Source organism: Thunnus maccoyii, chromosome 16 (assembly GCF_910596095.1).
Source record: "Thunnus maccoyii chromosome 16, fThuMac1.1, whole genome shotgun sequence".
NCBI classification, from domain to species: domain Eukaryota; kingdom Metazoa; phylum Chordata; class Actinopteri; order Scombriformes; family Scombridae; genus Thunnus; species Thunnus maccoyii.
The window spans coordinates 769,315-796,789 of NC_056548.1; the positions used below are offsets into that span (position 1 = coordinate 769,315).

Here is a 27,475-nt window from a genome sequence, read left to right on the forward strand (position 1 = left end):
CAAACATCTGGCTGCTGTTTACTACCGACAAACATCTGGCTGTTGTTTACTACAGACAAACATCTGGCTGCTGTTTACTACTGACAAACATCTGGCTGCTGTTTACTACCGACAAACATCTGGCTGTTGTTTACTACCGACAAACATCTGGCTGCTGTTTACTACTGACAAACATCTGGCTGCTGTTTACTACCGACAAACATCTGGCTGCTGTTTACTACCGACAAACATCTGGCTGCTGTTTACTACCGACAAACATCTGGCTGCTGTTTACTACAAACATCTGGCTGCTGTTTACTACCGACAAACATCTGGCTGTTGTTTACTACTGACAAACATCCGGCTGCTGTTTACTACCGACAAACATCTGGCTGCTGTTTACTACCGACAAACATCTGGCTGCTGTTTACTACAAACATCTGGCTGCTGTTTACTACCGACAAACATCTGGCTGCTGTTTACTACAGACAAACATCTGGCTGCTGTTTACTACTGACAAACATCTGTCAGTGTTTATGCTGCTCTCTTGAAAAAGACATTTACCTGATTAAATACATAAAAATACATCAGTATCATAAAAAAGAGACTTTAATGGATATTTTATTTAAGAATTCCATTGAAGTCACTTTAAGTAATATTTGATTTTATTTGTTTATTTGTTTTCTCTTCAAACAGAAAGTTCAGCAGCAGAAAACATTTCTGTTGTTTTCCAGATGCGTCACAAACATCAACATCAGCTCGTTCAGCTGAACTTTAACAGACAAACTGCAGCATATTTATTATATATAATTTATAACATTTGGTCTCAGTAGAATAAGTTCAGTTCTGACAGAAATGATCAGCAGCTTTAATAAATGTTTGTTGTTTATAGAAACCATCAGAGCAAACAAACAAAAACAACAGACATATGTGAACGTGTGTGTTTTGCCCTCAGCTGTGACTGAAGGCAGACGTACCTGCGCTCTGACTGATCTGTCCGGGTGAGGAGGTTTGACCCCACCGGGCTGCCGTAGCATTTACAGTTGGCCTCCTGGGTTTTGTAGTCTGATCATCCCTCACCTCCCCCACACTCACCTCCTCCTCCTCCTCCCTCCCCCAGGAGCCCTGAGGACACAGCAGGTCAGAGGTCAGAGGTCAGAGGTCAGAGGTCAGGGTCAGGTCTGTGTGTGTGTGTGTGTGTGTGTGTGTGTGTGTGTGTGTGTACCTCAGGCTGTGGTCTCTCTTCTCGGTGTGTGTTTGTGACTCCCTGCTCCATCTTGGTCAGCAGGGTCAACAGGAGGTCGTGACCTCTGACCTGACCTTCACTGGGGGGGTCAAAGTCCTGGAGGAGGGACAGGAAGTGACAAAATGGACAGACAGGAAGTACTGTGACTGTACTAGTACAAATACTACAACTACACTCACTGTGGCTTTCAACAAAAAGCTGAAAATGATTAAAAGTGTTTCTCACCATTTCCTGAAGCTCCTGCAGAGAGCTGGAGAAACTGCAGACAGCCTCCTCCTCTGAGAGACAGACAGACAGAGAGACAGACAGTCAGAGAGACAGACAGACAGTCAGAGAGACAGTCAGACAGTCAGAGAGACAGTCAGTCAGTCAGTCAGACAGTCAGAGAGACAGTCAGTCAGTCAGTCAGACAGTCAGAGAGTCAGACAGTCAGACAGACAGTCAGACAGACAGTCAGAGAGACAGTCAGACAGACAGTCAGAGAGACAGACAGACAGACAGACAGACAGTCACTTCTAAACTTCTAAACTAAACTTCTCAGAGCAGAGGGATGAAGGTGTGATGTAGTGATGAGGAGGAGGAGGAGGAGGATGAAGATACCTGTCATGGCTGCCAGCTGGTTGACACTGATGAGCAGTTCTCCCTCTGAGATGTGTTTCAGCGCTGCATCGGTCCCGGCCGTCACCACGCTGCTGCTGCTGCTGCTGCTGCTGCTGGAGCTGCTGGTTTCACTGGAGCTGCTGGACTCTGAGGAGCTGGAGGCCGGTCTGGGATCAGGAGCGGGAGGAGGAGGAGGAGACGGGGAGCGAGGAGGAAGAGGAGGAGTGGAGAGGGGAGGCTCCTCCTGCGCTACTGACATCACCCTGCAGGAGGAGAGATTCACAATAATCAGATATCAGTTATTAGCTTCAGTAACACAGCAGGTTTATCAATAACTCCACTGCTGCCAATATGATGATTCTTAAACTGGGTCACTTATGTTGGAGAAACTGGTGCAACTGGTGCTTTAAGACTGGAGAAAACTGAAGAGAAGGCTGTAGATTCTCCATAATAATCATGAGCACTAGCGGAGACGTTCAGGCGCCGTCCGTTGGAAGGACTGAAACCTCCGACTGTTGTTGCTATGAGACAGTTTTTATGTTCTATGTCTTTATTCATTCATATGTTCAATAGAAAATAATGTACATACAGCGGTTGTGTGTGTGTATCCAGCTGTTCCTCTGGTCTCTCCTCGTCCAATGGCAGCTCAGCATCTCCCCAGGTCAGAGGGGGCGGGGCATGATGAACGGCGGGGGGGCTTCCTCCAGAGGGGGCGGTCTCTGGGCTGGGGGTGGGCGTGGCTACAAGCTCTGAGTCACAGTCAGAGAGAGAGAAAACAATCAGCTACGGTCAGCTGCTAATGCTAATGCTAATGCTAATGCTAATGCTAATGCTAATGCTAATGCTACAGTCTAACCTGGGGCTGTGATTGGCTGAGGAGACTCTTCGTTCAGCAGGCTGGTTGGCTCGGATGGAGGGGGCGTGGTCAGGGGCGAGGTCTCTCTGCTGGGAGGAGCCAGGCTGGATGGAGGTGTCGGTACTGGAGTAGGAACCAGAGGAACCAGTTTCTCCTGGAACAGAACCAGCAGCAGGATCCAGGTTTTATATCCAGTCCAGATTTCATCTCATCAACGAAATATTCACTGAGCTCTCACAACGAAAGAAGGTGATATTCTTAGTCAACAAATAAAAACTAAATGATAAAGAACTTTTGACTGTTTTAAAGTCTTATTGAAGGAGCTGCAGCATCTGTGGAATCAAACTCTAGCTCCTGATTGGTCAAACAGTTTCCTCCAGCAGCCAATAAAATCTCTTGTTCAGAAGTTGATTCGGCTGTTTGTTGCTCTGCTGTTAATAAGAAGCTTCATCATTCAGTAACATCTGACTCTCACAGCACACACACACACACACACACGCAAACGCGCACACACACACACACACGCACACACACGCACACACACGCACACACACACACACACACACGCACACACACACACACGCACACACATGCAAACGCGCGCACACACACACACACACACACACACACACACACACACACACACACATGCAAACGCGCGCACACACACACACACACACACACACACGCACACACACACACGCACACACACACACACACACACACATGCAAACGCGCGCACACACACACACACACACACACACACACACACACACACACACACACACACACGCACACACACACACACATGCAAACGCGCGCACACACACACACACACTTATATAAAAAGCTAAGCTAACGTAGCATCATCGAGACGTTTTCCCACATTTGAGATTCTCCTCTCATGGATATGGAAAACACTCATCTGTCACCATGGTAACTGGACACAACACTAAACTGTAACCATGGTAACTGGACACAACACTAAACTGTAACCATGGTAACTGCACACTCTGTAATCCTATTTAAAGCTTTTTAAGATCTTTTTCTGCAGCAAAGCAAATGTAAATTACTGCTGGACGAAATGTTTCTATTCAGTCATGATATTGATATTAATATTAATATTAATATTAATATGTTAATATGTAATATATTATCAAAATATAATTAACTATTTCATTCAGTGAACTGTTTTATATTACATGAAGTAAAATCCTTCATATGTCAAACATGAAGTCTTATATAATTAATTTACAACAATTTGCTCGAAGTTCACGATTTGGACAACAGACATTTATAAAAAGTTAAAGCAACGTGTAAAATAATATCAAATACTCAACAATATGATTCCTCACATATAATTTAAAATTATGACTTTTAAAGACATTTCATGGCTTTAAGATTTTAAAAATCTACTTTAAGCCCTTTTAAGACTTTTTAAGGGTAGTGGGCGCTTTGTGTAACCATGGTAACTGTTCACAACAGTCACAGCTGGAGCACGAAAATGTTTAGAAGATATTCAAACTAACGATGCACAACAAAACTAGCACAGATCAGGTGACTGGTGAAGCTCTCTGCAGCAGCTCCGTACCTCCTCATGTGCTGCTGGTCCTGGTTTTGGTGGGTCCGGTCCTGGATCTGGTCCCGGTGCGTCCCGTTGTCCCAGCATCAGTGCGACGGTCTCTGTCAGAACCTCGTTAACCAGCTGCCTGATCAGCGCCGAGTCCACCGGCACGCTGGAGTCCACAAACAGCTGCAGACCTCCAGCTCCTGCTGCCTCCACTGCAACACAGAAACACCAGAGAGCCTCCGTTAAGCCTTTGACCCCCGTTAGACCCGCCTGCAGGTCCAAGATCAGACTGTTGGTGAGCCTGCAGCTGAGAGCAGGAGCACGTGTTGCTGGTTTGCATCTGCTGTTGCAGGTTAATACAGATTTTTACTTTTTTATAAATAGAAATTATTTAAACTAACAGGAGTAAAGTGAAATTATATAAAATATAGTCCAAAAAATCCCCCAAAAGCCCCTTTTACACCTGGCTGCAGCTCTACAGATGAAACTGTTTCTGTCAGCTGATTTTACAGATTTATGTCGGTAGAAACTTGATTGACTTACCGATATCTGAGGTGAAGCTCTGCTCCTCGAGCTCTGATTGGTCAGTGGAGTCGTTCTGGGCGGGGTCAGCCGGAGGTGGGCGGTACATCTCTGAGATCATCCTAGACATCAGCTGCTGCTCCACCCTGAACAGAACCCAACACAACCAAGTTAGTACTGGCTGTTAGCACCACCGGGAACCAGTTCAGACCAGTTCAGACCAGTTCAGACCAGTTGGGACCAGTTAAGACCGGTTGGGACCAGTTAAAACCAGTTGGGACCAGTTCAGACCAGTTGGGACCAGTTCAGACCGGTTCAGACCGGTCCAGACCGGTTCGGACCAGTTGGGACCAGTTCAGACCAGTTGGGACCAGTTAAGACCGGTTGGGACCAGTTCAGACCGGTTCAGACCAGTTGGGACCAGTTCAGACCAGTTGGGACCAGTTCAGACCGGTTCAGACCGGTCCAGCCCGGTTCGGACCAGTTGGGACCAGTTCAGACCAGTTGGGACCAGTTAAGACCAGTTGGGACCAGTTAAGACCGGTTGGGACCAGTTCAGACCGGTTCAGACCAGTTGGGACCAGTTGGGACCAGTTGGGACCAGTTGGGACCGGTTCAGACCAGTTGGGACCGGTTCAGACCAGTTGGGACCGGTTCAGACTCACCATTCCACCAGCCGGTTCTCCAGGGTGTCTCTCTGCGGGTCGGATCCCAGCACAGAGGCCTGTTCCTGGGCAGGGAGGGCAGAGCGAGCCTGGGGAGGGAAGACGGGACCCTGGTACAGGACCGGAGGAGGAGACGGACCCCCGTCCAGCTCCACAGCCTCCTCACCCACAACGCTCACCTCCTCCTGAGGGAGGAGAGGAGGAGAGGAGGAGAGAACAGTATATATCCATCAGACGGTAGATCTTTAGATATTATCAGTTATTAACAGTTAAACACACGTTATGTAAAACAATAACACAAGACAGAGTTTGATGATGTCATGGAGCAGCGTGGGATCATGGGAGTTGTTGTCTTCGTTGTTAAACAACCAGTTTCTCCCAGTTAGGATTCATCGTTCAGGATGTTTTTACTGGGAGCTGAGGTTTCCTCCTCCCAGAACAAACAGACCCGCTGATTAAAACAAATAAAAACAAATAAAAACACTGAATAAAGTCGTTTCATGTTAATAATCGTTAGCTGAGCTGCTGCTGACGTTCAGATTCAGACGTCTGATGACTAAAATCCTTCATCTGGTTCAAAGATACAGTTAAAAACAAAAAGTTTATTGTAAAATGCGTCTTAAAACTGGATAAAAAGTCAATAACGACGCTGACAGGCCACCAGATGAAACATCGTTATCTTGATTAAAACTACAGATTTCTTTGGGTTTGAACCTTGTTGGAAACATTTGAGTTAATTTAATGAAACAACTGAACAATATTTAAACAGGTCTGGTTGTTTTTAAGGTGGAAAAGTGACATATTGGTCCTTTAAGCTTCATTATTCATCTGATTTTAGATTTAATTCCTTTATTATTGATCTAATATTGACTCTACTTGTCTTAATAACTTAATAAACTGATGATAAGTCGGTATATTCAAAGACACTGACGGCGATGACTCGAGCTCCTTCTGATAAAATGTCTATTTGGGATCAAAGAAAAGACGAGCAGAGAGACACCAGAAGAAGAAGACGACAGCAGAATGTGTTTGTAACGTTAGTAAAACTTCAGTTCAAACATTTATGTGTTTTATTTATTAAAACACTGTTTACTTTCCCAGAAAATGATTCATTTTGTTTTATTCAGCAGATAATTCTGATAAAACTCAGTTATTGTTATTAAAAGGTTCAGAAATAAAAATCATCAGCTGTTTGTGTTTGTGTCCAGCAGGGGGAGCTGATTACACACACTGAAACACACAGACACACAGGAGAGGAAGAGGAGGAGGAGGAGGAGAATAGAAAGAAGAGGAGAGGAAGAGAAAAGGGATGAGAGGAGGAGGAGGAGAGGAGGATGAAGGAGAAGAGGATAAGGAAGTGAGGAAGAGGAGGAGAACAGGAAGAGGAAAGGAAGGGGAGGAGGGAGAGGAGTGGAGGAGGAAGCGAGGAAGAGGAGGCCAGAAAGAAAGGAAGAGGAAGAGGAGGATGAAGGTTACCTGAACAACCTCAGTGACAGACAGGAAGTCAGTTCCAGGGAAGACGTCCTCTTCATCCTCCTCTTCCTCACTCTTCCTCTCTGTGATGTCCACAGTGTGTGATGGAGGAGGAGGAGGAGGAGGAGGAGCTTCATCTGCATCCAGCTGCTCTTCCTCCTGTCAACACAAGAACACCTGTCAGTGACCTCTGACCTGCTGAGGTCACATGACCTCTGACCTCCTGATCAATAAGCTAACAGCTGATCGTCAGCACGCAGCAGCATTTACACATCTTCATCATTTCCTCTGTTTGTTTCTGCAGTTTGGAAATATGAACCTGATCTACCTGATGGTGCCGCTGTTGCTTAGCAACCAGACACAGGAGTTGAATATGTGTGTGAGTGTGTGTGAGTGTGTGTGAGTGTGTGTGTGTGTGTGTGGTGTGTGTGTGTGTGAGTGTGTGTGAGTGTGTGTGAGTGAGTGTGTGTGTGTGTGTGTGTGAGTGTGTGTGTGTGTGTGTGTGTGTGTGTGTGTGTGTGTGTGTGTGTGTGTGTCTGTGTGCGTGTGTGTGTGTGTGTGTGTGAGTGAGTGTTTGTGGTTCTTGTACATTTATCTTTATGAGGACCAATCTGAGTTTTCGCCGTTGGAAGTGACGTTTTAAACATTTTAAACATTTTAAACATTTTAAACATTGTGAACATTGTGAACATTTTAAACATTGTGAACATTGTGAACATTGTGAACATTGTGAACTCGTCCTTTAACGTTTTCCTGATTTTCAGCTTTAGAGTCGATCAGTGTGACAAGATTCTGTTTATGTTCGTATTTAATAACAACACGGATCTTCCAGGAAAAAAACAGCTGAAACTGTTGACGTGAAGCTGGTTTCCACGGTAACCTCCGTATGACAGCTCTGAGAGGAGATGACTCATCAGGAGGAACGTTGCGGCTGTGATGAACTCACCTGTGGGTGCGGCTCAGGTGTTTCACTGTCCGCAGCCGCCACGCCGGCGGCGGTGGGAGGAGCTTCGGGGGGTGAGGTCACTTCCTGTTGACGCTGAGTGGGAGGACGCCAGGAGGAAGAGTCCATCCTGGGACGACCTGGGGGGGGGGGGGGGGGGGCGACACAGGTCACTTCTACTGTTTACTGTTTTACTTTCTATTTTTTTAAAATCGTTTTTATGTTTTTTAACTAAGTGACTTTTTTTTATAGATTATATTTATTTGCATTTTCACATCATTTACTATCTTACAATTCTATTTATTTACTTATATTTTGTATTTAATCTCAGAAACAGAAACGTTCAGACTAAATATTTTACTTTAAAGATAATATTAAATGAGTTTAAATAAAAGACTTCATGTTCAGACTCTTATTGTTTTGTTGTTTTGTTTGTTGTTTTGTTTGTTTTATTTGTTCATTCAATGATGTTAAGGGATGTTAATTAGTGCACTGACCCAGTGGGATCGCCATGGGAACAGAGTGAGCGTTTGCCGGGGTCACTGCGAGGTCAGAGGGGTCACCTGAGGTCAGGTGGGAGGAGCTAAAGATGTAGCGAGACTGAGGTCGTCCAGGTGACGAAGAGACGGGAGGAGCCAGACTGGTCTGAGTCTTACAGGACTTCACCTTCACACCTGAGGCAGAGCGAGAGAGAGAGAGAGAGAGAGAGAGACAGGTGCGTTGGAGGGAATTCTCTGATTGTTTAGTGTTTAAATTTAATTTTAAAAAACTTTTTCTGACCTCTGACGCTCTCCACCAGTCGGGGGCGGGACTTCCTGCCGAGCGGCGACACCGGCGAGCTGAAGCGCAGGTACGGACTCTTCTTCAGGGTTCGTCTCAGGCCGTCATACGGCGCTCTGCCGTACAGACGAGTCAGGTACGACTCTCCGTCCACCTCCGCCTGCTCGCCGTCTCCGTCGGGCTCCGCCCCCTGCGTCAGGACGCAGACATGAGTCATCGTCTGTCATCAATCGCATCGATCGAATCAACAGTAGAATCCAGTCTGACCTGTTTCTGTCCAGCTGTCTGTCCTCTGCTTTCTCTCCCCGCCGCCGTCTTACTTCCTGTCCCTCTGAGCGCGCTCACTGGCCTCCTCCTCCTGCCTGCGTGGGCGGAGCCTTTGCTATCAGCGGCCCTCTGCTGTGACATCACTGCGGCGTCTCTGCTGGATGTGTGTTTGGACGCAGCGTCCTCTGAGGACATCTCAGCCTGAAGACCACAGAAGAAGAGATGATGAAGGTGATGAAGGCGAAGATGTACAAAGTTGTGCTACATATCCAAACCTCTGGACTTTGTGCTAAATTATAAATTCTCAAATAACAATAAAGAGTCCAGAGGCTGTGATATGTAGCACAACAAGCTCATTCTTATCTTACTTTATACAGTTTATACAGCGTCTGAAGTTTCATCCAGATGTTCCAGATGTTCCAGATGTTCCAGATGATGTGAGCTCACCTGGATGTCTTTGCTTAAAGTGTTGATCCAGGCGTCCACCGTCTTCTTGATCCGAACCTCCTCGGTCCAGACTCTGCAGAGGACAGAAACACGTCGCATTTTAATCAACAGCGTCACACCGTCTTCTTCTTCTGTGGTGTTTTCTGTGTGACGTTCAGCAGATTCTGCAGGTTTTATTTTCATTTTTTTTTTCGATGGAACTGACTTTCAGATTGATTTATTATGGAAGGAGAATAAAAAACAGAATTGATTGATCTGACAGGAGCAGGGAGACAGAGAGTCCCCTTCAGTCTGACAGTCATCAATCAAAGTGATTTTTTTTTTGGTTCAGCTTCACCTCGTCACCGCCCACAGGATGCTCTGAGGCCAGCTGTCAATCAACATACACACACACACACACACACACACACACACACACACACACACTGACAGGTGATGTGTTTGTCTGCAGCTCTGCACTGATTCTGTAGTAAACTGATAAACTGTAAAACACTGATCAGTTTCTGCTGATGTGCTTCAATAATCAATAATCACACTGTCTAGAATAACAGTCAAAACATCAATACAGTTGATTTATATTAATTCTATTAACAAAAATACAAATAAACTGAATTTATATTTGCGTTATAAAACTTGCTACCTGTCAGCGATATTAAAAATAACATTTAACAGAGACTTTAGCTTTTAGCTAGGTATTAGTACACATAGTTAGCATTAGCTTGGAATAATGTTTAATATTTATTTGTACAGGGATAATATTTATTTGTAAGCATGTAGCATGAACTTATAGCACATACCACAGCATCTATAGCCTGAACTAGTTTACAATATGCGACTCTGGATGAGCTTAAATACTTAAAACTCAACAGTAAGAAACATATTAAACTGCACAAGACTCAACAATACATATAATACAGCACCAGTTATACGCTTGCAATTTAAATAAATTGCAAATAAAACATCACAAATTGTAAAGCAATTTCTGAGAAAAGCTGATTTACAGCAATAATCACAAAAACACTCAGTGAACTCCTGGAGGGAGTCATATACGACCATATCAGCCGCATTCATCTGGAAACCTGATAAATAAATAAACTGAAGAGAAGCGGGCCGAGGACAGAACCCTGCGGGATTCCTGTTTTACTCTAAAAATGATGATCTCTCATTATTAATGGCAAACTGTTCATGGTTAGAAACGCAGGATTTGAACCATTTTAGAGTTTTATCAGCAAATTAAATTTGGAAAGTTAATAAATCAGAATATCATGGTTCAGTGAGTCAAATGACTTTTTAAGATCCAGAAAAAACTCGTTATATCAAATGAGGATTTAAGCTGCTCTATAAAAAAGCAATTAGCAGTCTCTGTAGAAGCCGAACTGTAATGGATGGAGATAATTGTTTGAGTCCAGGTGCTTCATTAACTGCTGTGCTACAATTTTTTCCAAAACCTTTGAAAACACAGGTAGGAATGTAATTGGAAGAGGTTCAAAGTATTTCTGTTTTTTTTAATAATGCAGGATCCAGGTGTCAGTAGACATCTAGTTAGCATTAGATGGACCTTCCTGTTAGCAGACATACAGTAATAAAGTGAAATGTAAGAAGAAAATTTGAGACGACATTAAGTTCATGTTAGCTATTCGTTAGCAAACATAAAGTTAGCATTAGCTACCTGTTAGCAGCCAGCGCCTCCAGCTGGCAGTGCAGGACTTCTCCGGTTTTGGCTCTCAGCAGAGAGTCCAGGTTCTCCTCTAGAACCTTCTTCTGTCTCTGAACCTGACGGAGAACCAGACCAGCCTCTTCCAACGTGGACGGAACCACAGGCCTCCTCCGGACCAGATCGGACTGGAACTGCTGGGTCAGGGACTGGTTTTCTTGGGATTGGGACTGGTTTCGTTGGGTCCGGTGGTGGTTTCGTTGGGTCTGGGACTGGTGTGTCTGGGTCCGGTGATGGTTTTGTTGGGACTGGGACTGGTTTTGTTGGGTCTGGGGGTGGTTTTGTTGGGTCTGGTGGTGGTTTTGTTGGGTCTGAGACTGGTTTTGTTGGGTCCAGTGGAGGTTTTGTTGGGTCTGGGACTGGTTTTGTTGGGTCTGGGACTGGTTTTGTTGGGTCTGGTGGTGGTTTTGTTGGGTCTGAGACTGGTTTTGTTGGGTCTGGGACTGGTTTTGCTGTGTCCAGTGGAGGTTTTGTTGGGTCTGGGACTGGTTTTGCTGGGTCTGGGACTGGTTTTGCTGGGTCTGGTGGTGGTTTTGTTGGGTCTGGGACTGGTTTTGTTGGGTCTGGTGGTGGTTTTTCTGGGTCTGGGACTGGTTTTGCTGGGTCTGGTGGTGGTTTTGTTGGGTCTGGTGGTGGTTTTTCTGGGTCTGGGACTGGTTTTGTTGGGACTGGTGGTGGTTTTGTTGGGTCTGCTGGGGGTCTGGTGCAGGTCTGGTGTTCAGAGGGTCTTCTGGCTGTTGGATGACAGAAAGTAAACAGACTTTAGATCAACAAACAAAAAACCTGATAGTTTCTGAAGGCAGGAGCTCCGCTGGATGTGTCAGAGGTCCACAGAGACTTAAAGTTCACATCACATAAACCCTTTACAGTAGAAACAGTAGAAAATAAGTTATCCATTGAGATAGACCTAGCGTGTGTGTGGGTGGCTGAAAGGTTATTTTATTCGTGTGTGGTATTTTGTATATAATCTGTTTGTTTTCTGTTGTTTTTTGTTGCACATTGAGTTTACATATGTATGAAATGTTCAATACAAATGAAAGATGTGTTTGTGGCCTCTGGTGGCCGTTAGAGGAACTGCAGCTTGAGACACTTCGACGCATGTTTGAGGCGGCGGCTGAACCACGAGGATTCTCCTCCTGCTGCGGTCTGGAGCACAACACGTTCACTTTTTAAATATATTCTTTAAAGTGTCAAAGTGCTAAAGATGTTCAGTAGTGCTCTACTGTCTCTACTGTATTCTACTCAGTTTTATATTGTTTTATTCTGTTATATTGTGAACTTTTGCACAATCCCGATCACTATCTTGTACAATTCCGCAGCTCTTTTAACTTAGAATATATTTATACGATATTTGGGATATTCACATTTTAACTGTACATTTTTATTTATGTATTTATATCACCAATCTTTTGTGTTTGTGGTATTTATCTCTTTCTCTTGGCAATAAACCTGATTCGAATTTTCTACTAACTGACCGTCAGCAGCATCTCTATCTCAGTCCTCAGCCGTCCCATCTCCTTCAGCACCTCATTGGCTCTCCTTGCCGCAGCTTGTCCGTGATTGGCCGAGGACTGCAGGTGACTTCTGCCAGCTGGACGGGTTGCCCTGGAAACGCCGGGAGCGCCTTGGCGATACCTGTCATCCCTGAAATAAGAGAAGATGAACAACAAGGACAATAAAGTTAAGAAGTTTGTCGTCCAAAAATCTGGCCGATCAACAGTCCAAAACTCAACAATATTCAGTTTATAATGACATAAAACAGAAACACAGAAACTCGTCACGTTGGATAAACTGATAATCGATCAATAATTTGACTCCAGTTAGACTCATGTTGACTAATCGTGGCAGTTCTGTTGATTGATTAATCAATGAACGGACTGATTGTTTCAGCGCCGGCGTCTGTGGCGTCGACATCCAGAACAAAGGAAACCGCTGAGTGTGTGTGAGCTGCTAAATGTGGCGGTGAGAGATTTATTTTTGTTTGGTGGGAATATCATCTTCACACACACACACACACACACACACACACACACACACACACACACACACACACACACACACACACACACACACACACACACAGGCGGCAGGAAAAGCCCATTAGCGACGGCCGTCTGGCGTTTAGTGAGTCTCTCTACAGTCTGCTGCCTCTGGAGTCAATCAGAGGACACCGCAGCGTGTATGTGTGTGTGTGTGTGTGTGTGAAGGTGAGGGGTGTGGATAAAATGGCCACCACTATAACCTCCTGCTCTGTCATTTAGCAGCTCAGAAACACACAGCCGATGCAGCTGGCGGTCCCTGCTGCTGTTGCTAGGCAACGCCTCCGTGGTTTCCCATGGTGACAGCGAGCAGGGATGCTGATGGAGGAGAAAATATTCCATTCATGGAGAGGAGAGAGGGAGAAGGAAGTGAGAAAGGCCTCTCATCTCTTCTGCAAAGACTTTTGTATGGAACCAATTATTCATGAGCTTTGTAGTAACAACGGAGATGAATATTAATACTGTGTGTGTGTGTGTGTGTGTGTGTGTGTGTGTGTGTGTGTGTGTGTGTGTGTGTCTGTGTGTGTGTGTGAGTGTGTGTGAGTGAAACCAGTCGATCTGTTCTTTCATTTTGTACTTGTGGTTTCCCATCATCCTCTCTATCAGGTAAAATGGAGGTTTTTAAAACCAGACGATATACAACATGCAGCTTTAATCCCCACAGTACCAGAAAGATCAGCTACACTGCTGATAATCAATTAATCAATTAGTCGATCAATAAAAATCAATCAGCAACAAAAAGTCTGTTGGTCAAAAAAAAACAAACCCCAGACATTTGAAGACGTCGCCATGGATTCTGGGAACTTTCACTGTTTTCTGAAGTTTTATAGAAAATTATAATTTTTGCTTTATGTGGACCCATGTGGGCTAAATGTAGGCATAAACATGGATTATAATGTCCTAAATCCACATTCATCCATTGATCCATGTAGCTGATTGATCCCAAGTGGGATAAATGTGGACTAAAATGGGCTAAATGTGGACCCATGTGGGATAAATATGGATGATAATGCACTAAATGTGGACCCATGTGGGATAAATATGGATGATAATGGACTAAATGTGGACCCATGTGGGATAAATGTGGACTAAAATGGGCTAAATGCTCAAACATGTGGGCTAATGTAAACATATAGGGGCTAGTGCAGAACAAGTGGGACAAATATGGATTGTAAGGGGCTAAATGTGGACCCATGTGGGATAAATGTGGACTAAAATGGGCTAAATGTGGACCCATGTGGGCTAATTTAGGCATATATGGGCTAAATATGGGTCCAAATATGCTAAAACTAGACCCATATGGGCTCCATGTGGGATACGTCTCGTCGAATCCATTTAGATTCAAGTTTCATGAACCACGAAAATAACTTCAGAGACTCAGCTGAGAGACAACATGTCCGCTGCAGCAGAGAGAGAGAGAGAGGGGGGGTGATTGAGACGGCATCGTATTGAGACTCGACGGGGGGGGGGGGGGATGCTGCTAGGGAGAGATAGTGCTGACATCATCGTCTATAAATGGATTCGATACTTTGAGGCGGCGAGGGAGGAGGAAACACACACACACACACATTAAACATCTACACACACGACCTCTGACCTCATCACCTGTCACCTGGCCTGCTCTCTCTCTCTCTCTCTGTGTCTGTCTCTTTGTTTGCTCAGTTCATTCCTGAATAAATGAGGTTTCCAAACTGGAAAGGCTGGTAACCATGGCAACCACAGCATCCTCCATGGCAACGGAGGAGAGAGAGAGAGAGAGAGAGAGAGAGAGAGGGACTGCAGTGATATATACAGACAGACTGTGAGACAGGTAGGCGGAGAATTTAAAAAAAATGAGATTATTGATAAGAAGTATCAGCTGGTGATCAGGTGATCGTCTTCATCTCTGTTCATGAGTCTGACACCTGCAGGTGGAAGGTTTTTAGTTTTATTTAAGGTGTTTTTGTCTTTTCTGGGCAGATGACAGCAGAGTTACAGACAGGAAACATGAGCAGAGAGTTATGACCTGTGATCATGTGGTGTCGAGATCACATGATCACAACGTATGACAGACGGACGCCGCCTCTGATCCACGATTAGAAACACGATTATTCCTGCAGTAAACGAAAAACTCCAACAGTTACATCCTGCAGAGCTGAAGCTGCCACTCCCTGACACACACACACACACACGCACGCACACACACACACACACACACACACTCACACAAGGACTCCTTAAAATTCAATACAGGAACCACCCTGGAGTCCCCACAGTGCGTGTGTGTGTGTGTGTGTGTGCACATTAGCATGCACACAGTGATCTGCTGCACTGAGCCAAGGGCACCTTAACTATCACTGTCACACACACACACACACACACACACAGTCCAGGTGTGTGTTGTTGCTCAAAGAGAAAAATCTGCAATGCAGCAAGAAACCAAAACTACTGCGAGCTGATACTAATACTACCAAAATACTACGACTACTATTACTGCTGCTAATATTACTACTAGTACTGCTAATAATACTACTACTACTATTACACCTGCTAATATTACTACTAGTACTGCTAATAATACTACTACTACTATTACACCTGCTAATATTACTACTAGTACTGCTAATAATACTACTACTACTATTACACCTGCTAATAATACTACTATTGATTCTACTACTCCTAATACTGCTGCTAATATTATTACTACTATTACTACTAGTACTGTTAATAATACTGCTACTGCTAATAATACTACTATTGATTTTACTACTACTATTACACCTGCTAATAATACTACTACTACTACTATTACTCCTGCTAATAATACTACTAATAATACTACTACTATTGATTCCACTACTATTATTACTACTACTAATACTCCTGCTAATAATACTACTAGTACTGCTACTGCTAATACAACTAATAATACTACTATTGATTGTACTACTACTATTACTCCTGCTAATAATAATACTAATAATACTACTACTATTGATTCCACTACTATTATTACTACTAATAATACTCCTGCTAATAACACTACTACTACTATTACTCCTACCAATAATACTACTACTATTGATTCTACTATTATTACTACTACTACTAATACTACTGCTGTTACTGCTACTAGCTCTATTACCTCTGATACTGCAACTGTACTCGCTGTTATGACACCACAATCAGTACTACGAAGTACAACCTGCTTCTGATACTAAAGTTAGTAACAATACTGCAGTAAATGCTGCAGCCAGAGCAGACGCAGTACAGTGTGTGCATGTGTATGTGTATGTGTGTGCGTGCGTGCGTGCATGTGTGTGTGTGTGCATGTGTGCGTGCGTGCATGTGTGTGTTGGACAGTGATTGGATATCAGAGATGTCAGTTTTGTCTGATCTGAACATTAAACCGTCGACATGCTGCTGATAAAGATCTGATTCTGATCATTTACACTAAAAAAAAAAAACCAAACAAAGCTCCACACCGTCGGCTCACCTGTGCTGGTTTCTGATTGGCTGATAAGATAAGGCCTTTAACATGATGTTAGCGTGTGTTTGTGCTGCAGAGAAGCAGAAGAAGAAGCTCTGCAGACAGACAAAGACTCCACACTGCAGTCTGTGTGTGAGATTATTCTCTAACTCTGTGCCAGCAGCTGTGGTCTCCATGGTAACCATCAGCCAATAACAGGCCTGCTGCTCTCCATCTCTGTGTTCACACAGGAACGTGCGCTGCTGATGTTTATGAACAACAGTGATGTTACAACGTCGGGTCTGAGGATGTGCAGCTACACAGGAAGCTGATGATCAACAAGTTAAATGAATCAATACAGCAACACAACAGTCACTCAACGTTAACGAGCTGCAGCTGAAAACTGTCACAGATATTTTGTTTTTCATCATTTATCATTCAACAGATACACAAGTTATTAACAATCAATAACAGACGGTGACATGTCAGTTTAAACAGATTATAACAAGCTTTAGTTTAGTAAATAAACTCACAACAAACAACATCAACACATCATCATATCATGTCCTGTGTTGTTTAGACCCAAACTGGATCAGCAGGACAAAATCATGTGTCTGAGCCTTCAAACACATTTACACATCACTATATATATACATATATATATATATATATATATATACATATATATATATATATATATATATATATATACAATAAAGATGTTTTATGACGTGATGACGCTGTGGTGAAGGTTCGGTTCAGGGAAACATCACAGTTTAGATTAAAGTCATTACAGTTAGACGACTTCGTTGTCACGGACGACGTTTGTGACTCTCAGTTCTCTTCAACATGAAACTCAGAACCATCAGAACAAAAGTAAGTAAGTAAAGTAAGCAGGTCGATCCTGCAGATTATACCCATGAGGAAATTAAAGTGATGGCGGCGTTTGAGACGTTGCAGCCAGCAGACGTTTGTGGTTGTTGGAGTCGGACGTGATGAATGAATGAACAGCAGAAACGCAGCGAGCGTCTTTCTCCGGTGAATCACCTGCTGAGTGTTTGATGAGTTCTGCTTCAGAGCGAAACAACATGAAACTATCAGGAAATCACCTTTTCACTGCTTTGTTCTCTCTACCGCCGCTCCCTCTCTTCACTCGCCCACCGCCACCCCGTCTCTCTCTCTCTCTCTCTCTTTAACGTTAGCTAAACTGGTCCGTAACCGATAGCAGAGCTCTTCCTTATCTTATGAATGAAGCGACACACAGGTTGAAGCAGCTGCACTGTGTGTGTGTTTGACCAATTAGCGACAGGCATCCCTGCAAGCCCCGCCCCCCCCAAAAGGTTTCATTCATAAAAACAAGATCCCTGAAGTCCTCAGGAGACAACGAAGCTAAAAGTTATTTTCATTATTGTCTAATCTGATGATTATTTTCTCCATTGATCGATTAGTCGTGAATGTGGATCAATGTTTACTGTCACAGAGACTAAAGAAACCAGAAAATATTCACATTTAACGAGCTGCAACCAGAGAATTTCTTCGTTATAAATGAATCAAAACGATTAATTGATTATCAAATAGTTAGCGATTGATTGTCTGTCCATCGATTAATAAAACACAAACATTCAGGAAAAGCTACAAACTGTAAAACATTTCTCTTCATGTTTTGCGTTTTGTCGTCATCTTACACATATTTTCGCCACGTTCAGACGTATTCGGGATCTTTGGAAACTTCACTAGAGTTTAAAAGAAAGAAAGAAAAGTCACACGTCGCTGAAAAGGTTCATACCAATGAGATTTATTACAACGGACTCAGCTCCAAGGCACGTTTACAAGATCCAATGTTTCATCTGTTTTCTCATTTTTTTTATCTGTAACTACGGCAACAGAAAAGACAAACAGAACAGAAACAGGCTGACGTGTTCTCACTGAAGCAAGAAAACATAGAAAAGTGGACAAAAAAGATTTATTGCAGTAATAAAAAATTGTAAAAAAAAAAAAAAAAAATTAAAAAAATATTTAAATTAAAAATCAATTAAATAGTTTTAAAAAATGCAATAAAATCAAATAATAAAAAAGATTCTTAATTAAACAGTTGAAAGGATTCTATAAAAAATAAAAACTGTTATTGATGGGTTTTTTTTTACAGACACTTTATAAACGGGCGGCGTGACGATGACGTTTAAACACCATCACTGTTCACACCTCCGTCACCTCCACAACAACACTAACACTCCCACATGTAGAATATTTATATGTTTCCTCGTCACGTGACCAGTCCGCCGCCGCCGCCGCCGCTCCGTCTGAAACACTCACGTTCTTCTTCACGATCAAGTCTGTCAGCGAGTGAGAGACGTTTTATTTCATCATAAACTGAATCAGTTTGTGTCTTTTCAACAGTTTGAAGAATCAATGACGTCACGTTTTCGCGTTTTTTCTGCTCATTTTGGGTTTTTTTTTAAACTTTAATTTAAAATTTAAAAGTTAAAGTTATATTTTCTGATCATTTTTTGGTGGATAAAGATGAAAAAGTGAATCTGAATCACCTTCATCAGTTTTCTGGTGGACGTCACATCTTCAGGACCTCAAACATGTCTGCAGGTCACCGCCCCAGTATGAAGAGCTGCCATGAAGACTTTGGACTGGTTTGGACTGGTTTGGACTGATTTAGATTGGTTTGGACTGGTTTGGACTGGTTTGGACTGGTGGACGTCACATCTTCAGGGCCTCAAACATGTCTGCAGGTCACCGCCCCAGTATGAAGAGCTGCCATGAAGACTTTGGACTGGTTTGGACTGGTTTGGACTGGTTTGGACTGATTTAGATTGGTTTGGACTGGTTTGGACTAGTTTGGACTAGTTTGGACTGGTTTAGACTGGTTTAGACTGGTTTGGACTGGTTTGGACTGGTTTAGACTGGTTTGGACTGGTGGACGTCACATCTTCAGGGCTTCATTGAAATGTGTTAATTAATTAAACATGTCTGCAGGTCACCGCCCCAGTATGAAGAGCTGCCATGAAGACTCTGGACTGGTTTGGACTGGTTTAGACTGGTTTGGACTGGTGGACGTCACATCTTCAGGGCTTCATTGAAATGTGTTAATTAATTAAACATGTCTGCAGGTCACCGCCCCAGTATGAAGAGCTGCCATGAAGACTCTGGACTGGTTTGGACTGGTTTGGACTGGTTTAGACTGGTTTGGACTGGTTCTGCAGCTCTTTTTAAACTCTCTAACTGAGAGTTTGTCTTCAGTCTACATGTTTTATGGTCTTCATCGTTCGGAGAGCTCCTCCTCATCGTCAGGACGTCATTCAGGTGAAACATTAAATCTCTTCATTAGATTTTTAATCTAATTCATTACTTTTGTGTAAAATCGGTCAATCTTAAAAATATTTTGGTTAAGAAACTGGAAAACTCACCGTGTATAATTAGTGAATAAAAGTGAATATAAAACAGTAGAATCCACAGAAACAACTGTTCCAGTCTGAGTCGGATCTACTGGGAGTTTCGGTCGTGACGTCGTGTTTTCAGCTGCTGATTCACATCCTGCAGTTTAAAACAGACGAGGTGATAATAATCTGCTTCTACTGACAGTCATAAACGCTGCCTGCAGCTCCTCAGAGGTGCAACTAAAGATGCACATATGATGTTTTTCTGGACATTTTAGAGACTAAATATTAATCAAAATCTTTAAATGAATCTAATTGTTTTATATTTTTGGTTCTGTGTCTCTGTCTAAAGAAAAGACATCAAACCGTTTTATTTATCAGAAACTAACAATTATTTTCATTATCAATTAATCTGCTGTTTATTTTCTTGATTAAAGTGATTAATCATTTGGTTAAAGGAAAGTTTTGTGTTACTTCAACAATTATCAAAATAGTTGCTGATTAGTTTTCCAGTGATCAATTAACCAATTGAACATCTAACTGTTGCAGCTTTAGATTTCTTTTTAAATGAACTGAATATCAATGATAAACGCTTGTTATTCCTCATAAAAAGCTTTAAAATATCGTCATCATCTCGACTACGAGACCCAAACCTGAAGATTTTCAATTTACTGTCGTATATGTAAAAACAAACAAACAAACTGCAAATTGTCACATTTGAGACGCTGGAACCAAAAAAAAAAGTACAAATCACTGATCAATATGGTTGCTGATCAATTTTCTGTCTATCGACTGATCGATTAATCGTTGCAGCTGTTGTCATGACAACAGTATTAATGTAAAAATGCGCGTCTCTAACTGTGAAACTGAACTAGTACTGGTCAAACAGCAGAGAGTTGAAGTGCTGAGACCGATAAGTCCGATTTGACCTGAACGCAGCATCAGTCCTTAAAGAACATCCAATAATAATCTTGCTTAGAAACGGCCTCTGTCTTCATGACCAGCTGTCACTTCAGTTAACTGGATGAAAGTTAACAACAAGATTATCTTCAGTCATAAAGTAGCGTAGCCGCTAGCGGCTACATTAGCCGCTAGCGGCTACATTAGCCGCTCAGAACAATCCTGTAAACTGTGACGTGAACAGTTTCCGTGCAGGTAAAAACTCACCTGCTGCAGTTTACAGGACTGACGTGACTACAGGTGGTTAATTTCTTCTGTTCTAAAGCTGCAACTAGTCTGTTGACTATTTTCTACATGAATAATTTTATCTATAAAATGTCAGAAAACAGTGAAAACCTGTTGTAATGTCTTGTCGCTCATGATGACGTCGTTAAATGTCTTATTCTAAAACATATTGAGTTTACTGTCATATATGACACAGAAAAGCTTCAAATCTTCACAACCAGCAAGTTTATACTTAAAAAATGACTAAAAATATTGTTCAATTAGCAAAGTAGTTGCTGGTTAATTTTCTGCCGATCAACTAATTGATTAATTGAATAATCATTGCAGCTCTACTTAGTTTTATATCATCGTAAACTGAACATCTTTGTGTTCTTGAATGTTGGAAAAAACAAGACATTCAAAGACATTCAAAGACATTCAAAGACATTCAAAGACATCACCGTGGTCTCTGAGGAACATTTATTATTATCTGACACTTTATGGACTAGAAGATTAATTGATTAATCAATAAAATAATTCATGTAAGAGTGAACTTTGCAGTTTCTATTCCTGCCACATGTTTATTTTCTGACCAAATATCTCTGAAGTTTTGGTGTTTACTGAATAACGTGTTTATATTTTGTGTGATGAAACAACACTGATTTAAACGAGATGAAATTATTAGAATAAAATCTCAAATTTATATTATATTGATCTATTTCAGCCATTTAGTTACCTACCGTCTACATATTCAGCATGATATTAAAACTAAATGCTGAATGTGTTCTCTGATAATCAATATCTGCAGCCAGTTTCACTTTAATTTAATTTATGAACGTGATTGTTGAGAATCAGCTTTCTGTGGTTTTTAAGTGAAGAAATGTCTTTTTAAAAACTTGGTTTTGATATTTCAGATCAATAATCTCACTCACTGACAGAGTTGGAAGGTTTTGAGGCTCAGCAGCAGACTGACTGTGTGGTTCTGATGTGTTTTTGCAGTGAAAGTAGAGAGGAAGAGTTTACAGAGTCTCATCCTCCTCCTCCTCCTCCTCCTCAGGGGTCTCTCTCCTTCTTTACCTTCACGTCTCCGGCCAGGATGGTGGCTATCTCCCCCTGCATGAAGGCCCAGGGCACGTTGGAGCCGACCAGCGGGCACTTCTCCCCGCTGGGGCAGTACACCTCCCCGGAGGCTCCCTGGGCCTTGATGCTCTCTCTGGAGCAGGGGAAGCAGAACTTGTGGTTGGGGACGGAGGGGCACTGCACGAAATGCGTGTCCTCTAACCGTTCGTGGCAGATCGTGCAGCACAGAGGTCCGCTGTTGGCCATGGGGGAGTCGGGCACGTTCTGCGCGTGCACCTGGTCCATGCCACCTGCGGACTGCGACGGCGCGGGAAGCCCGAGGTCTCCGTTGCGGGACGAGAGGCGCCTCTGTCCGGACACGGAGGCGGGGGACACCGGGCTGCTGCTGTTGTGTCTGGAGGAGGAAGTGGTGGAGTGGACCGAGTCTCTGTCCTTGTTGGGGGAGTGCGCGTTCCCGAGCGTGTCCGCGACTGACATGAGCGCGGCCATCGGGGACTGTCCATTCTGCGGGGGCGCGGCGGGCTCCGGGGGGGTAGCGCGGCCGGAGGAGAGGCCGGGGTGTCCCGGGCCCAGCGGGGGCGGCGGCCCGGCGAAGGAGCTCGCAGCCATGGAGAGTTTGAGGGCTTCGGTCTGGCTGCTGATCCACTGCTGCCGCTGCTGCTCCTCCGCGCAGTCCGGCTCCGGGGACGCTTTCCTCTTCCTCACCCCGGCCCTGGAGCTGCTGCCCCCGCTGCCTGACGCCAGAGCCCGGCCGGGGAGCACCAGGGAGGTGGGCAGCAGCGGGAAGCTGCCGTCGATGTAAGGCTGCGGCAGCATGTCCACCCCCACACAGTCCTTAAACACCCGCAGAGACTCCGGTAGTAGGTCCCCCAGCAGCCGCCAGTCCCCGGAGCCGTGCTTCTTCTCGTACTCCAGGTACTTGAACCCGGAGGACAAACCTCTGCCGAAGTCCTTCATGCAGTCCTGGTACATCTGCTTGGCGACCCCGGATGCGCTTGAGAACACGGTCCCGGAGCCGGTCGGGTACTCGATGAAGATCTTCAGCTCGTAGTCCATCCCGGGTTTAGACACCGCGTCGAAGGCGAACACGCGGCCGACCAGCCCGTGGTCCTTCTTGAAGCGGACATCGAACGGAGTGCAGCCGGACAGAGAGACCAACGTGTCCCGCACGGACTTCGGCCTGCTGGCCCAGTCCTCCTGCCGGTTCCGGAGACTCTCGCTCAGCTCGGACAGAGTCTCCGCGTTCCGCTGCTTCTCCTTCAGCTCCCGGTCCTGGTCGGTGCTGGACACCGAGGCGGGCCGCTTCCCTCCCGGGTCAGACAGCCCCACCTGGCCGGGCAGGGAGCTCTGCGGAGCCGCTCGACCCGCCAGGCCGTGCGGGGCCGGTCCGTTCAGCAGCGTCTGCGGCAGCAGGTTCGGCGGCACGGTCATCTGTCCCGGTGCCGACACCAGCCCCCCGTGGCCCCTGCTCCTGGAGTTCGGGCTCTGTCGGTTCAGCTCGGGCGGTCCGTCGTCCGGTTTGAACCCATTCGGTCCTCCGAGTCCGTTCGGCAGCCTGCTGCTGCTACTGTGCCCGCTGTAGTCGAACCGAGCCCGGCTCTCCGCGCCGAGCGAGTACCGGTCCAAGCCGGGCTGCTGGGACTTCCCCGGTCCGTCCGGGTGGTGGTGGTTGAGCTGAACCACCGCGTCCTTCCCGGTCAGTGACCCCGCCTGGCTCTTCGCCACGGCGGGCTGCTGCTGCGGCGGAGGAGGCGGTCCGCCGGCGGAGGCTCTGCCCTCCTGGAAGCCGTGAGCCCGCTTCAGGTGGCGGGCTGTCTCGATGACGAACTCGATCCGGTCCGCGCCCTCGTAGTTGACGCAGCCCCGGCACACGGGCTCGGTGAAATCCCAGATCATGGCCCAGGGCATGCGGGGCAGGTCGCACAGATAACATGACTGTCTGCGGGACGAGGAGACCTGCGGGGAGGACATCTTCCCTCTGCCCGGCTCCCTCCCTCCTCCTCCGGGGAGCTGCTGCGATCAGCCCGGAGACAGAAACCAGCCCGGAGAGACGGAGGACGGACAGACTGCAGAGACGCTTCTCCTCTCGGCTTATTGTTCCTGCTGCTGCTGCTGGAGCTCCGTACTGCTGCAGAGATGGAGGAGGAGATGGAGGAGGGGGGGCTGCGTTTTTTTCCCTGCATGCCTCACTCCGAGAGAAGCAGAGGAATTTGGACTGTGTACCCCCCCCCCCCCCCTCACTAACCCCCCTCTCTAGGAATGCCACCTGGTAGAGTGAGTGACGTCACCGCCCCCTCCCCCTGAGACTGAAATGACATGATGCCACTTGTTGCCCTCCTTCCCTCCTTCCTCCTCCATCTGTTCCACCCTCCTCCTCCTCCTCCTCCTCCAGTCTGGCTGCACCAGGCTGCAGCAGCTCCAGTCTTCACTCATCCATCACTGTCACGTTACAGCTGCAGGTGAACAGGAAGCTCAACCATCAACCGATGAGAGCAACAGGATTCATTTCAGCTCCCGGATCACAACAGACACAAATATTCTGTCGTGTTTTTTAAGACCGTTCGGCTCCGTTCAGGGTTCATAAGGAGGATTTTTGATGGATAAAAAAAAAGTCTCATTAAGCCGGAAAAACTGACAGCTGAGAGCAAACAGGAGCTGCAGGAGGGACATTATGTTTCAATATAATAAATAACATTTTAAAAGGAGAGATGTCACAAGTTCAATCACACCTCATAAGAAATCCAGTGTCAGTACAGCAGCTGCTGCACTACTGCAATAAAACTGTTGACAGACTACAGCAGAGGTAGGCAAACAGCGGCCTGTGGGCCAAATCCGGCCCTCCAGCAACAATATTTGGTCCCTTGATGAAAGTTTTGACTTTCATGGTTTATATTAAAACTGTTGCAGATTTTAGATTTTTTAGTTAATTTCTACTGCAGCCTACAGACGGTGACGACAGGCATTAATACTGTTGACCAACCAGACATTAAGGTTTAAATAGTTTCATTACAGCTGTTTTATTTCCAGCTGTTTTCTGTTTGATGTTAAAACAACATCAGAACCTTCAATCAACCATAAATGAACCATCAGCAGGACGTCGGAGAGCGTTTATCAATGTTTTATCATCTCATTCATATTCCTGCTGTTTGTTAATTCTTCTGTTAAACACTTTGTAACTTTGTTAAGAAAAGTGTTCTATAAATAAAGTTTATTATTATTATTATTACATATTGTTGGATAACCAATAGAGAACATGTCTTATCTCGAGGTGCAACACAGAACATTTATTCATGTATGAGTCATTTTTAACCAAATGAATATTAAAATAAGCTGTTAGTCTTCACTTCATAATGAATATTTTGTTCACCTCATTAACATACATGAATATTAGGAACCTTCATCATATATTATCAGTATAAACACTCTTTGTATTCATGTGTTTATGTCAGTTTCACGTGTTGCAACAAGTCAAATATCTTCATCCAGCAGCAGTTAGAGCTGCAACGATCAGTCCATCAGTCGCTTGACAGAAAATTAATCACAAAATATTGTTTTGAGTCGTTTTTAAATAAAAAACACTAAAATTCTCTGATTGCAGCTTCTTAAATGTTGAATATTTTCTGTTTTCTTTAGTCGGAACTGAAGATCTTTGTGGACCAAACACGACATTCGATGACGTCGTCTTTAACCTTCCTCAGACTCTTTCAGCACAACTGTTTCATATTGATCTCAACATATCGAAATACAAAAAAACAAAAAACATCATTAATAGAAAATGAAACAAGTCCTAAAAGAACATCCAATAATAATCTGCACAGCTCATCTTCATGACCAGCTTTCACTGATAAACACCAGTATGGACTGGAATAATATCAATGAACAATTAATCACCAATATATTGATAGACATGTGGTTACAGGACTGATGGAAGCGACTGTAGCATCACTACTGACTGCTCACGTTTAAATGTGTCTAAAGGTTCAGTACAGTAGCAGAGAAACACATCTGTATCTGTTGCTAGGCAGCTTTCACCTCCCTGTCACTCCCCCCCCCCCCCCCCCTCCCCCCGCCTCATCTTTGTGTTTCTGTCTTCGCCGTTCTTCCTCTCAGAGCTGAGACACGTTTCAGTTTTCTGCCGCTCAACTGGACAGAAAAATGTGAACGCCTCCACATTTTAATATAAGATTAAGACGACAACATGAGTGTTAATCAACCGTCCAGACAGCACGTTCATGCCTGGCACCTCGCCATACTGATGCATTCTGGGATGAAAAGTGAAATCCAAGTTACAGACGAGCAGACATCGAACCTCCAGCCGGTTTAACACACACACACACACACACACACACACACACACACACACACACACACACACACACACAGATTAGCTCAGGCGTGCCTCAGCTCTCTGATGGATACCGCCTGCGTTGCCATGGAAACGCACCTAGTGACAGCGCTACTGCTGCTGCGAGGAGGAAGCTGCTGAATTTATGACGAGCTGCAGCCTTGTTCGCCCCCCGGCTCTCTCTCTCTCTCTGAATGATTATGCAAATCACACACACACATACACACACACACACACTATAACACACACACTATAACACACACACACACTATAACACACACACTATAACACACACACACACTATAACACACACACACACTATAACACACACACACTATAACACACACACACTATAACACACACACACACTATAACACACACACACTATAACACACACACACACACTATAACACACACACTATAACACACACACACACTATAACACACACACACTATAACACACACACACACTATAACACACACACTATAACACACACACACACTATAACACACACACTATAACACACACACACACACACACACACACACACACACACACACACACACACACACACTATAACACACACACACTATAACACACACACACACACATGGTGAAATGCTGCTGCAGTGTTCAGGTTTAAATCTCCGTCGTCTCGTCACTTTCACACATTTCTGACGAGTAAATCAGCTGCGATGATGAATCGATTATTTGAACATTTATTAGCAGCTATTCTGATAATCGATTGATCAGAAATGCAAAACATTCGATCATTTGCTGCTTTCCTTCAGGCTGTTGGTCAGAAAGACATTTTAAATATCATTTTCCCACAATTTCTAAACATTTTATGAACTAAAAGATGAATCGATGATGTAAATTGATTATTAGCTGCAGTCCTGATTGGGACGGAGGGTTTCGACCTGAGTTTGGTTTTTTTTTAAATCTAC

The 27,475-nt window shown here is 44.4% G+C and overlaps 2 protein-coding genes across 2 annotated transcripts in view; both read right to left on the reverse strand.

The window, feature by feature from the left end:
- The window catches only part of kiaa0586 (KIAA0586 ortholog), a 53,883-nt gene that overhangs the window by 9,859 nt on the left and 16,549 nt on the right, over positions 1-27,475 (reverse strand). The window contains exons 10-26 of the mRNA XM_042388649.1: positions 12,538-12,706; positions 11,018-11,796; positions 9,349-9,421; positions 8,902-9,102; positions 8,635-8,824; positions 8,352-8,528; positions 7,858-7,994; positions 6,915-7,070; positions 5,439-5,623; positions 4,795-4,919; positions 4,273-4,463; positions 2,682-2,835; positions 2,415-2,574; positions 1,826-2,088; positions 1,451-1,503; positions 1,205-1,321; positions 957-1,104 (exon numbers count right to left, since the gene is read on the reverse strand). Coding sequence (XP_042244583.1) covers positions 957-1,104; positions 1,205-1,321; positions 1,451-1,503; positions 1,826-2,088; positions 2,415-2,574; positions 2,682-2,835; positions 4,273-4,463; positions 4,795-4,919; positions 5,439-5,623; positions 6,915-7,070; positions 7,858-7,994; positions 8,352-8,528; positions 8,635-8,824; positions 8,902-9,102; positions 9,349-9,421; positions 11,018-11,796; positions 12,538-12,706 — 3,278 coding nt within the window. The remainder of the gene's footprint in view (positions 1-956; positions 1,105-1,204; positions 1,322-1,450; positions 1,504-1,825; positions 2,089-2,414; positions 2,575-2,681; positions 2,836-4,272; positions 4,464-4,794; positions 4,920-5,438; positions 5,624-6,914; positions 7,071-7,857; positions 7,995-8,351; positions 8,529-8,634; positions 8,825-8,901; positions 9,103-9,348; positions 9,422-11,017; positions 11,797-12,537; positions 12,707-27,475) is intronic.
- On the reverse strand, positions 19,045-25,730 carry irf2bpl (interferon regulatory factor 2 binding protein-like). The gene has a single exon (XM_042389054.1). It carries the CDS (start codon positions 24,151-24,153, stop codon positions 22,156-22,158), a length of 1,998 nt encoding a protein of 665 aa, XP_042244988.1. The 5' UTR covers positions 24,154-25,730; the 3' UTR covers positions 19,045-22,155.

What these genes read in the sequence shown, in the direction of transcription:
- irf2bpl (XM_042389054.1), bottom strand. Translation starts at nt 24,153, where the DNA reads ATGTCCTCCCCGCAGGTCTCCTCGTCCCGCAGACAGTCATGTTATCTG.